Source organism: Pseudophryne corroboree, chromosome 1 (assembly GCF_028390025.1).
Source record: "Pseudophryne corroboree isolate aPseCor3 chromosome 1, aPseCor3.hap2, whole genome shotgun sequence".
Lineage (NCBI taxonomy): Eukaryota > Metazoa > Chordata > Amphibia > Anura > Myobatrachidae > Pseudophryne > Pseudophryne corroboree.
The window spans coordinates 1113917150-1113930259 of NC_086444.1; the positions used below are offsets into that span (position 1 = coordinate 1113917150).

Consider the following 13110-nt stretch of genomic DNA (forward strand, 5'->3'; position numbering starts at 1 on the left):
GGACACCAGGAAGCCAGAAGACTTGACCAGGGACAGGCAAAGCCACTGGAACTCAGGGCAGGAACGCCTCACAGCAGGACACGGGATCAGACACAGGAATCGACACAGGGACTGACACAGGAATCGACACAGGGACTGACACAGGAATCAACACGGGGACTGACAGGAACCAGCTCAAACTTCAAGCAGACTGCAAACCAAGGAATATCACCAGCGTCTGTGAATTGCAGTCAGCCAGCATATAACAGAGAGGCCTAATTAATAATCCCATGCAGCTGCCCTGTTGCATGATTCCAACTGACAAGATGCAATTAGCAGCCAGGGGAGGCTGAACACATGGGAACAAGCTGCAATTACACAGACTCACCAGCGGCAGCAGACAAGAGTATTCTAGAACAGAGCAACAGGAAATCCTGGCATGCAAGACAACTTTATAAACATAAAATAGGAATGAACCACTACCTGTGGTTCATAACAGTATCCCCTCCTTAAGGGTGAGCTCCGAGCACCCCATGACACCCACGGGGAACATAAACAGAAGTATAACATGAAATACAGAACAAAACTGCAAAACAGGAATGAGCCACAGCCGTGGCTCATAACATTACCCCCCCCTTGAGGAGGGGTCAAAAGACCCCAAAATTTAGACTATCCAGAACAAGGGATACAAAAAAAAAAAAAAAAAACCTGACACACTGGTCTAACAGACAAGAAAACAAAAAACAAGCTGTAGCAACAACTTGTAACAGTGCCCTCCCCTTGATGGTGGCCACTGGACACAAGACAAGGAAAAAAAAAATCTCTCTTTTTTTTTTTATCAAGGCAAGAGTCCAAAATTATTTATTTTTCTTCTTCTTCTTCTTCTTCTTTTTACAAAGCTCTTTAGGTCTGACCAAGGTAATTCCCCAAACATTGTCTGAACTGATGGTACCACCCAGCAAGGCTGCGTTCAAATCAGAGACAGGTCTCTTAACCTTGGGAGCTTAACTTTCTGGTAAAGTACTATTATTAGAAGAAGAAGTCAAAAAAGCACATCCTGCAGTCAAAACAACGGGCTGGGACTCTTGTGCCGAGTTTACAGTATTTGGTGGACTCTCAGCAGACAAGACGGGTGACTTAGAGGAACCTGAACCAATTTCTTTGGAACCGTATCTTTTAACAATTGCATCACAGAATGCTAGGGGATCCTGAAGAATGGGATCTTCAGCTTTCATTAGGCTGGTCGCCCACTCAGAAGGCTCTCCTCTAAAAGAATAAATCAGATAGAGCCCAAGGTTTTCTGAAGTGATGCCCAGAAATGGTCTAGACAACATAATAGTGTAATAGTGTTTGAAAAGCGCCAGAAATTGGGCGAAGTCCCCATCAAAGGTTATGGATGTTGAGATATCAGAGTCAGGATCTGTTTCCTTCTCATCTGACTGACTGGAGTGCTTTGCTAGGACCTGGTCACTATTGACCTTACTCGAGGCTGAGACTCTCTGAACCCCACCCGGGGCTGAGACTTTCTGAACCCCACCCGGGGCAGTGACTTTCTGAACCCCACCCGGGGCAGTGACTTTCTGAACCCCACCCGGGGCAGTGACTTTCTGAACCCCACCCGGGGCAGTGACTTTCTGAACCCCACCCGGGGCAGTGACTTTCTGAACCCCACCCGGGGCAGTGACTTCCGGGAACCCCGCTGGGGCAGTGGCCTCCGGGAACCCCGCTGGGGCATTGGCCTCCGGGAACCCCGCTGGGACAGTGGCCTCCGGGAACCCCGCTGGGGCAGTGGCCTCCGAGAACCCTGCTGGGGCAGTGGCCTCCGAGAACCCCGCTGGGGCAGTGGCCTCCGAGAACCCCGCTGGGGCCAGCACCTTGGATTCTTTTACTGGGACCGGGCCGTTGGCCTCCCTGACTGGGATCGGGCCATCGGCCTCCCTCTCTGAGTCGATAATTATCGAAAGTTCTCCCGGGACTATGACTTCCGGGACTTTTGCTGAAGCAATAACGTTCAGATCCTCCACTAATGCTATGCTTCTTAAGTTCTTTCCTGGGGAAGCGACTTCTAGACCCTTCTTTGGGGCTGCGTCTCTCGAGACCCCACTTGGGGATATTACTTCAAAGATCCCTTCTGGGGTTTTGCTTCTCGAGTTCCCCTCAAAAACTATGGTTTTAGAGACCCTTTCTAGGGTTGCGCTTTTCAAGTCCCTACCTGGGGTAACAGCTTCTGAGACCCCTTCCGGTATGGACACCTGAACTATAATATTTGATGTCCCTCTATAAGCTAGGGCATCGGGTACCGCTCCAGCACTCTGGGCATCGGGTACCGCTCCAGCACTCTGGGCATCGGGTACCTCTGGGCTACGGGCACCACTCCAGGACCCTGGGCTACGTGCACCACTCCAGGACCCTGGGCTACGGGCACCACTCCAGGACCCTGGGCTACGGACACCACTCCAGGACCCTGGGCTACGGGCACCACTCCAGGACCCTGGGCATCGGGCACCACTCCAGGACCCTGGGCTACGGGCACCACTCCAGGACCCTGGGCATCGGGCACCACTCCAGGACCCTGGGCATCGGGCACCACTCCAGGACCCTGGGCATCGGGCACCACTCCAGGACCCTGGGCATCGGGCACCACTCCAGGAACCTGGGCATCGGGCACCACTCCAGGGACTTGCAACTCCGCTTCCACAGGAACCTCAAGAGAGGAGAGAAACATTCTCTTTTTATTCCTGAATCTATAATGGGGCTCCCTTGCCCAAGGACCCCAATTATAGGACAGAGAGCTTTTTTGTGTGGGTTGTGTGACAAGTACCTCTGCCACAGTAGAGACAGGAGTAGGTCTTGTATCATGACTCAACTTGGCCAGAGGGCAAGACTCGTCACCACACTTTGGCTTGCGCAACTCACAGGTCTGCAGATAATGGCCTAAACCCCCACAATATAGGCATAAGTTTAAGTTTCTGCGACGCAGACGCTCCTCTTCTGAGAGCCTGGGCCGCAGAAAACTTTTAAACCTTTTCTCTTCAATTAAACCAGAGGATTCTCTTGTCACCATACTGTGAACAAGAGTCTCTTTAGAGATAGATGTACTCTCAACGACTTCTGGCAAAATGAGCAAGATTTTAGTCAGAAGGTTTTGCAGTTGCTTTAGGGATTGCTGCAAAACTTCTAGTCGCTCTGGTCTCAAAGCACTGAATACAGAGTTCAGGGCTGCGAGAGATGCCTGCAGGGCTTGCATAGTAGATATAGGAGGATTTAAAACTAGACAAGACAAGACAAGGCAAGACAAGACAAGGCAAGACTAAATTTTGCTAAACAAAACAAGACTTTTTTTTTTTTTTTTTTAAACACCGGACTGGATTCTAAACACCGGACAGGATTCTAAACACCGGACTGGATTCTAAACACCGGACTGGATTCTGCACACTGAATTCTAGACAGGACTGGATTCTAAACACCGGATTGGATTCTGCACACTGAATTCTAGACAAGACTGGATTCTAAACACCGGATTGGATTCTGCACACTGAATTCTAGACAAGACTGGATTCTAGACTAGACACTGGACTGGGCCAAAAAAGAAAAAAAAGTTTTATTTCTTTTTTGTGGTATGGCTGGTGATAATGTTAGGTTCCTGGTGCTCAGAACAAGGGAGATGTTCATGAAGCGAGTCCAGAGCACCAGGACGTAATGCTGGGAAAGGGGAATGGAAAGGGAATAGCCCCTGGCGCCCTAACTCTGTTGTCTCACCCGTGCTATCGGAAATCCCTTGCGAGACTATGGTTTCTTGAGCCCTTGGCAGCCACGTTTGAAGGGCGGATTATGTCTGCCCAACTCCAGTGCCCCCCGGTCTTAATGAGAGACAAAGGGAAATCCGAGGCAGAATGATAACAAAAGGACCTCTAACTAAGCAAACAGGCCAGGGGCTACAAGCTAACTAAAACCCTAAAGTATGTGCGGAGAAACCGCCAAAGGAAAAGAACAACAAAGGAAATGCTGATCACACGCCGACACAATACCTTTGTGTACCGGCGGTGACAGCATAAGCAGAACCCTCTGCAAAACACCAGGGACAGAAACAATAATGGAATACAGCGGCCTAGGCCAACGGACGCGGGAGAGCCGCTACTCACGGAACCGGTACGAATACTGGCAAACGGACAGGAACTTCTAATGCTGCCGACACCGACTCTCTGAACTGGAGGACAGGCAGAATCCCAAACGACAGACCGGTGGACACCAGGAAGCCAGAAGACTTGACCAGGGACAGGCAAAGCCACTGGAACTCAGGGCAGGAACGCCTCACAGCAGGACACGGGATCAGACACAGGAATCGACACAGGGACTGACACAGGAATCGACACAGGGACTGACACAGGAATCAACACGGGGACTGACAGGAACCAGCTCAAACTTCAAGCAGACTGCAAACCAAGGAATATCACCAGCGTCTGTGAATTGCAGTCAGCCAGCATATAACAGAGAGGCCTAATTAATAATCCCATGCAGCTGCCCTGTTGCATGATTCCAACTGACAAGATGCAATTAGCAGCCAGGTGAGGCTGAACACATGGGAACAAGCTGCAATTACACAGACTCACCAGCGGCAGCAGACAAGAGTATTCTAGAACAGAGCAACAGGAAATCCTGGCATGCAAGACAACTTTATAAACATAAAATAGGAATGAACCACTACCTGTGGTTCATAACAGTATCCCCTCCTTAAGGGTGAGCTCCGAGCACCCCATGACACCCACAGGGAACATAAACAGAAGTATAACATGAAATACAGAACAAAACTGCAAAACAGGAATGAGCCACAGCCGTGGCTCATAACAGATGCAAAGAAAAAAAGAGGTGCACCAAGGTCGCTGGATGGCTAAGCTAAGCGACCCAAGTGGCCGACACAAACACCTGGTCCATCTAGGAGTGGCACTGCAGTGTCAGACAGGATGGCACTTCAAAAAATACTCCCCAAACAGCACATGATGCAGAGATAAAATTATATATATATATATATATATATATATACTGGTGGTCAGCAAAATTCTGCACTGTCCTCCTACTATATACTGCGCACAACTAAAATGCAGCACAGGTATGGATGGATAGTATACTTGACGACACAGAGGTAGAGCAATGGACTACTGTACCATACTGCTATATATATACTGGTGGTCAGCAAATTTCTGCACTGTCCTCCTACTATATACTACAATGCAGCACAGATATGGAGCGTTTTTCAGGCAGAGAACGTAGATATTTGCAGCACACTGAGCACAGATATTTGCAGCACACTGAGCACAGATATTTGCAGCACACTGAACACAGAAACTGAGAGAAAATGGCGGTGACGCGCGGCTCCTTATATAGAATACGAATCTCGTGAGAATCCGACAGCGGGATGATGACGTTCGGGCGCGCTTGGGTTAACCGAGCAAGGCGGGAAGATCCGAGGCTGCCTCGGAACCGTGTAAAATGGGTGAATGGGTGAAGTCAACAGGGAAAACTGATTACTATAACTTATTTTTAAAAGTTTTCCCAGTGCCAATAAAAATTAAATAGTACACTATGTAGACAAAAGTGATTGGACACTGCAAATAGACATTTTATTGACGTCAGTACTTTGTAGGTCCACCACATGCAGCGATTACTGCAGACACCTTACTTGGCAAACTGTCCACAAGTTTCTGGACAACAGCAGGTGACCTGTTTTGCCATTCCGTCTTAAGTATAATGACCAACTGCGGCACTGAAGATGGTTGAGTCGGATTAGAATGCACCCGTCGCTCCAAGTGTATTTACCTGTAATCACTGATTATAACTGATGTTACCCACAGATGTTAAAATATATAAATATATATATATATATATATATATATTCAAATTGTATCGTAAAAGATGCTGAAAAGTGTAGAAAAATACAATTCTATTTTATTCTAATTATTCTAAAATCCATTTGGTTTGTAACCTGTGTTACTTCTAGGTTCCAAGAGTATATAGAGTGCAGAATGTGTGGGGCAGAGAAAGTGTAAAAAAAATAATAATGTAAATTCCTAAGAAAGAGAGGTATACAATGAATAGAATACTGCTTCTGACATGTCATATCAGCTAGAGGTCTCAAAGCGTGGTATAAAGTTACACGATGATGATGATGATGATGATGATGATGATGATGATGATGATAAGCACATATCTTTACTAGTTAAAAAAAAGAATACTTTAATAAAACAGCATTCTTATTTCACCCTCTAAAATATAAAAGACCAGCAGCAGTGTCATAGCTTGGGGGTAATGACCGTCAGAGGATCTAGCACTGTGGATGGTTTCCATTTTGGTGGTAAAGTGGGTAAAGGGCAGAGAGATAGGAGGGCAATGGAGGATTGGGAGGCAGAGGAGTGAGTTTAAGGTAGTAAAGAGGTGGTGTGGGTTGGAGGATTAGGCATTGATAAGATATCTGAAGTAAGATTGCTTAGTGTGTGACAGAGCAGAGTTGTAAGAAGCGAGCATGAATTAGTTGAATAGTTGGGATGAATGTGGGATTTCCTAAAATACCATTCAGAGTAGCAGGGATCGAGAGCAGAGATGAGGGTAGAGATGTAAAGTGAGAAAGCTTGGTCAAGGCAGGAGAGAGTGAGATGGGGGAGAGGAGGGTGTCATGAGAGAAAGAGAAACAATCTTGCTCTTGGTAATGTACAACTTTGGGATATCATTATTCTAACCTAACAAATGGAAATATATAAAACTAATTCATCTGTATTTGTCATTTATATTTGTACAGGCCTGTTCGTGGCTTCAGGAAGAAATGGGACCAGATTCTGACCCTGTAGTCATCGTAAGATTTCTAGGATCCACTGAAATGAGCTCTGAATTAAACAGCCTTCTGCAAAGTTTATGTGAGCAACTGGCAGTGAATTACAAATGTTTACTACAGAGCATGCCTAAGAAAATCCTGGACCTGCAGGAACTGTTTTTAAACTTGGTGAATGAGTCTTCTTTTCATAAACCCCTAGTCCTTGTATTAGACAGCCTGGAGCAACTTTCAGACACTGACGATGCTAGAAAACTATGGTGGCTGCCTATTCATCTTCCACGCACAGTTCGTATTATTCTTTCAACACTGCCAAACAAGCATGGAATCCTCCAAAAATTAAGGTGCCTTATACACAATGAGGATAATTACATAGAACTTATTCCACGAGACAGAAAAATGTGCAGCCAAATACTAAAACACCAACTATTGAGAGTCAAACGGAAAATAACATCGGGTCAACAAATTTATGTCAATGAAGCATTTTCCAGGTGTACCTTGCCAATGTTTGTGAACCTAACATTCAGAGAGGTCAGAAACTGGAGATCTCATAAAGATGTTGATGAATCAACTCTTTCCATGACTGTCCACGAGAACATAGAGCAGTTGTTCTTCTCTCTAGAAAACAAGTGTGGGCCACGGTTGGTCTCAAGAGCCTTTGGTTACATTACAATGGCCAAAACAGGACTAAGCGAGGTGGAACTAGAAGACATCCTAGCTCTCGATAATAGTGTCATGAATGAGTTATTAGCAAATGGGAAACCACTGAATCCGTTAAGGATACCGTATACGTTTATTGCACAAATTAAAGAGGATCTTGCCGGATATTTAGTGGATAGGCATGTAAGGAATGTTAACCTTTTAGTTTGGTCTAACAGACATCTTCAACTCATTGCTCAAAAATTGTATCTCAACAATGATGATGACTTACAAGAAATGCATGTTAACATGGCAGAATACTTCTTGGGAGTGTGGTCAGGAGGAAGGAAAAAACCCTTTTACAGTGAGCATCAATATTTTGAAAATTGCATTCAGAATGAACACAGAGGCATCAGTGATGTGGAAAAACATTATAACGATGAAACAGAATTTGACAGGCAAGCTCCGGAGCAGCCATGGGCATTTCAATGCAATCCTCTACAACCTGATATATTTTTTGTTAATCACAGAAAAATGACAGAGTTGTTGCACCATTTGACAAGATGTGGAATGACAGATGAAACGATGTCTGGGATTACAATGAACTTTAGTTGGCTCTACACGATGATTAAAATTGGACAGTTTGATAGGGCGCTAGGTGACATTGAAGTGGCATATAATTACTCGCAAGAAAAAGAACTAAAGTTTCTGGCAACTACCCTTCAAAGCATAAAAAACAAAATTCTGAAAAATCCAGGGTCTCTTTCTGCTGAACTACAACAAATACTTCTTCCAGTTGTGAGTTCTTTGCCTAAATTCCGAAACCTCCTTATAGAATGTGACAAAGATGGACCTAAATACTGTTCTATTGTCCCGCTGCATTCTTCCATGGATGTGACTTACACCCCTGAAAGACTTTCTCTGTCATCTAGCTCATTACATGTCACAGACGTCCTTCCTACATACAGCCCAAATATGATCATTGCTGCACTCGAGAATGGCACCATCAGTACATGGGATGTTGAGTCAAGACAACTTCTAAGACAGATCACAACTACCCAGTTTGTAATAATGGGGATGAAGCTTACAGCAGATGAAAAATACCTTGTTGTGTCCACAGCCAAGAATACCCTATTGATTTATGATAACCTCAACTCTTGCCTTTTATCTGAAGTGGAGGTTAAAGGTTCCAAAGGTGTCGGAGGTGGACCTAATCTAATTAATGGTTTTACACTGTCACATACACATGCATTGGCATGGTTGGAAGCAAGCAAAAATGTTAATGTTATCGATTTACTATATGGGTGGCCACTTTATAATTTCAACTGTTGGTATGAAGTAACATGCATCCAATGTTCTTCAGATGGACTATATGCATTTTGTGGACAATACCTCAATACCACCACTATATTTCACCTAGGCACTGGTGAGAAGATATCAACTGTAACATCTGAATTTTCTGGGGGTTTCGTGAAATATATTGTTGTTCTTGATACCAGTCAAGAAGTGGTCATGATTGACAATGAAGGGAGCCTCTCTGTTTGGAACATAGAGGAAATAACCAACCCCCAGCTAACTGAAGAGTTTGATTGTACCAAAGGTGACAGTGAAGTCATCAGCACTGAACTGTCTGAAGACCAAAGTGCAATTCTCATCTGTAAAGCATTGAGCATTGAACTTCTTGATACACGTATGTGGAAGGTTTCCGAAAAGTTTAGGGCGAAACATAATGAACGATTTATATCAGCTGTTCTTTCCAGGAATTGTGACTGTATAATTGCTTCCATGGAAAATACCTCATCTATTTTTGTGTGGAGAAGAGATACCGGTCAGTGCATGGCAAGTTTACAAGAAATCTCAGGGAACATAGTGAAATTGGTCAAATCCAGCCATCATAACTTACTCCTGTCATTATCCATCAGTGGTGTGCTTTCTATTTGGGACATTGACATCTTAACAGCAATGTCTAACATTGACAAGACTGGAAGAGCTGTCCAAACGGTATTGCTGTCGGGGAGAGGAGATTACATTTACTCCCTTGATGGATCTGAATATGTTCAAAAGTGGAACTTCAACACAGGTTTTATTGAATCTGCCTTCAAGCATGAAGGTATTGTGGAATATTGTGTACTCACGACCACAGGAGAACTGATGGTCACCTCAGATGACAAATGTAACCAGTATGTTTGGCATACGGTCACAGGTGAAAATCTCCTTCGGATTAGTGGTCAAAGAATATCTCAGTTGCTGATTACACATAATGATCAGTTTATAGTGTCTTTGTGTGAGCAAAATGCATCCAGAGTGTGGAGGCTTGCAACGGGCCATAAAGTATGTAACATCTTAGCTGCCTTAAAGAATGCACTTATAACTACTGCAAACACATTTGTCATCGGCATGACCAAGAACAAACTTTTAGCTGTAAGTCTATGGACGGGAAGCATAACAAAAAAATACTGTTGCGAAGACGGTTCAACAATTGTCAACTTCAGATTGATTCCAGACTGTCCAGAGTTTGTTGTTTTCATGACATCCACTGAAACTGTGAGTATTTGGAGCCTTGCTGAAGAAGCTATTTGTAGGAGGGTCCAGCTCCCATGTAACTTTTTGAAAAACCTTAATGATTTTGAAATCTCTCCCAATGGGAAGCTTGGGATTATAACTCATGGAGATGAAAAGTTCAATGTTCTAGATCTGCACAGCGGAAAGCTTCGAGTGGTTCATGCTGTAGGCATTATTTGGAAGCAGAGTTTGTCTTGCGATGGACGTTATCTGGTCTACATCTGCTTCCGCAACGGAGAAGATGATGAAGATAATTCCGTCTCAAGTTTAATTGTCATGAGACTTGCAGACGGGAAAAGTATTGGTGCTTGTTCATTATATAAGACTCCCAGTTTTCTTGCACTCTCACAAAGGCACCTCAATATTGTAGTAGGATTTGATGATGGGAGCATTGGCACTTACACTGTAGTGGACCGAGTTGATGCCACACTGAAAATAAAAATCGCCACTTCCAACAGCCGCCATATTTTCAATAACAAGACACATATTTTCAGGCCCAAGTGCAATAATTACATATATAAAATGGCACCTGACTGTTTGTGGAGGGAATCCACTGAAGTGTTTGCCAGAGACAGCCCCATCACAGTTTCCGATTCTGGTGAAGGAACAGAGACAACACCAACCAAAAAGCAGAACTTTTGCTACGAGAAAATGTGTTCTGCCATTGACTGCAGGGGGCAGAGCTTTTCCGCCAACAACTGAGACCCTCCTCCCCCAAAGAAAAAATAGTTTAAAAAAAATGTTTACACATCATTGTTATCTTAAAACAGTGTTCCTTGTTGGATAAAAATCTTTTACTGTTACATGTTATTACGAGTGTTAGCAAAACTGTTGAAAACATATTAGCATATATACAGAAAAGCTCTGTTATCTAGAACATGCTGTATAATACAGTACCAAGTCTAAATTCAAAATAGTAATCGACGTGTCAAGTTTTAGACGTAAAGGTATGAAATATACACATTTTGTCATTGATTGTCCATGTACAGTGGAAGCTGCCATGAGAAAGTACATGAAAGTAAATCTGCAAGTAACCATTCCCTTGCAGATGAAACAATCTGGTTAGTTATGAATTAATTTAACATCTGTAAAATAAGGATGTTTTTATAATTACAGTTTACCTTTGTCAGCTGTACCATAGCGTATTGTGATGTCACGCCTCTCTTCCCGCACTGAAGTGCCGGCTGTGTCTACAGTGGGGGGGAGGGGAACCGGCGGGCAACAGGACAGACAGCAGGACCCTGCACCCCCTCCCAGGCTACTCCAATAAGCCCGGGCCCAAGTAAAATGTACCCCCCTCTGCGCCACTGAGTACAGTATAGTACAGTACATAAGTTTTTTATGTAAAAACATGCTGGAAAACAGAGCTTGATTATTTATATATATATATATATATATATATATATAATTATTATACCCTAAGAACAAAATGGAGGGCTATATTTTAAACTGATTAGCAATATTTTAGTAGATACCATTTTAAATGTTTTCAGTAACTTTTGATGTTGTAAGAAAATGTTACTACTAATGGATGTACTCCAGGTTAATGACATTATCACTGGTAAAAGGCAATATGTGTGTAGCATTATCCTTGGTAAATTAAGTCAAGCTGTTATCAAACTGTCTTGCTCTACTATAGTAAAGGAGAAAGACATCGAGTAGACAGGTTTAAGCAGCAGCAAATGTCAGCAAACCTAATTCATACTACACAGTAAAATATAAATGTTTACAAATACAGAGTATAAAGTAATAATATGAACAGCTTCTCCAAGAGAAAACATTTTGGAGCACGCCTACAGTATACCGTGTGACAGTGTTGCATGACATGACTGAGCCTATGTTTAAATTAAAAACTATTTTTGTAAATTATTTATTTTTTATTTTTTGAATGCTTTCTTAATAACATGTAATGATGAGGTTAGCAAATAGAAATTGACCACACAGCAGAGTCTTTCCAGCCAGTGTTCCACAGATTCAGCTCTTAAATGTAACTCAAAGAAGAATTTATTGTATTAATTTACCATAAAATCTATACAAAGAAAATAGGAGATGGTACAAACATGTAAAGAAGGGGTACTTGGGGAAAGAAGCATAGACTTAACAAGGTACTTTATAAATAGATATTAAATTAAGGGGCTACCATGTAAATATTTAAAAAACATGTACTTAAATGATTGTTCTCACTCTCTCTTTACAATTCATCGCAAAAGATTGTATGCCTGTATTGTGCCATCTAACCAATCAGCTTCTAACTGTCATTTAACAGGGGGCGCGGGGTTGTTTGTGATTTTCTTTACATTATTAACAACAACAAAAATTTCAACCTATCCAACTATTTTCCTTTTTTTAGTACAATTTTTTTTTTCTATTTTCGGACGAAATTACATAGGATGTGTTTTTACGAGAAAACTGGGTTGATAGGGCCTCCGGCAGCGAAAACAAAATCCCTGATAACTGCCGGCATCTGGGACAAGTGACTATCCCCAGGGTAGTGTGTGTGGGGGGGGGAAGGGGGGGGGGGTCATTACCACGGCTAATTGGATATCACCCTTTGTCTCTCTCCACTTTATCTCTCTCCAAGGTTTAATAAACCTTACCCTTTTTTTTAGAAGAGTGCGTTTTGAGTAGGTGAGTTATAGTCAACAGCAGAAAAATAAATAAAGGTTAGCAAATTGTTAGAGCTAATCCAATAACTGCTTGTTTTGTCTTATTACTCATTTGTAGGCTCATAATATCTTAGGGAAAGCCTTGAAAATGAACAATTCATTTTTTCCACCTTAATTATTATTATTACCAGTTATTTATATAGCGCACACATATTACGCAGCGCATTACAGAGAATATTTGCCCATTCAGATCAGTCACTGCCCCAGTGGAGCTTACAATCTATATTCCCTACCACATGTACACACACAGACACATTTACGCTAGGGTTAATTTTGTTGGGAACCAATTAACCTACCAGTATATTTTTGGATTGTGGGAGGAAACCGGAGTACCCGGAGGAAACCCACGCATGTACGGGGAGAATATACAAACTCCACACAGTTAGGGCCATGGGGGGAATTGAACCCATGACCCCAGTGCTGTGAGGCAGTAATGCTAACCAT

The 13110-nt window shown here is 43.1% G+C and overlaps 1 protein-coding gene across 3 annotated transcripts in view; it reads left to right on the forward strand.

The window, feature by feature from the left end:
• The window catches only part of NWD2 (NACHT and WD repeat domain containing 2), a 375307-nt gene extending 362809 nt beyond the window's left edge, over positions 1-12498 (forward strand). For all 3 annotated transcript variants that reach the window (XM_063922359.1, XM_063922376.1, XM_063922367.1), the window contains one exon: positions 6770-12498. In XM_063922359.1, coding sequence (XP_063778429.1) covers positions 6770-10702 — 3933 coding nt within the window. In that variant the 3' untranslated portion in view covers positions 10703-12498. The remainder of the gene's footprint in view (positions 1-6769) is intronic.
• Positions 12499-13110: the final 612 nt, after the last annotated feature.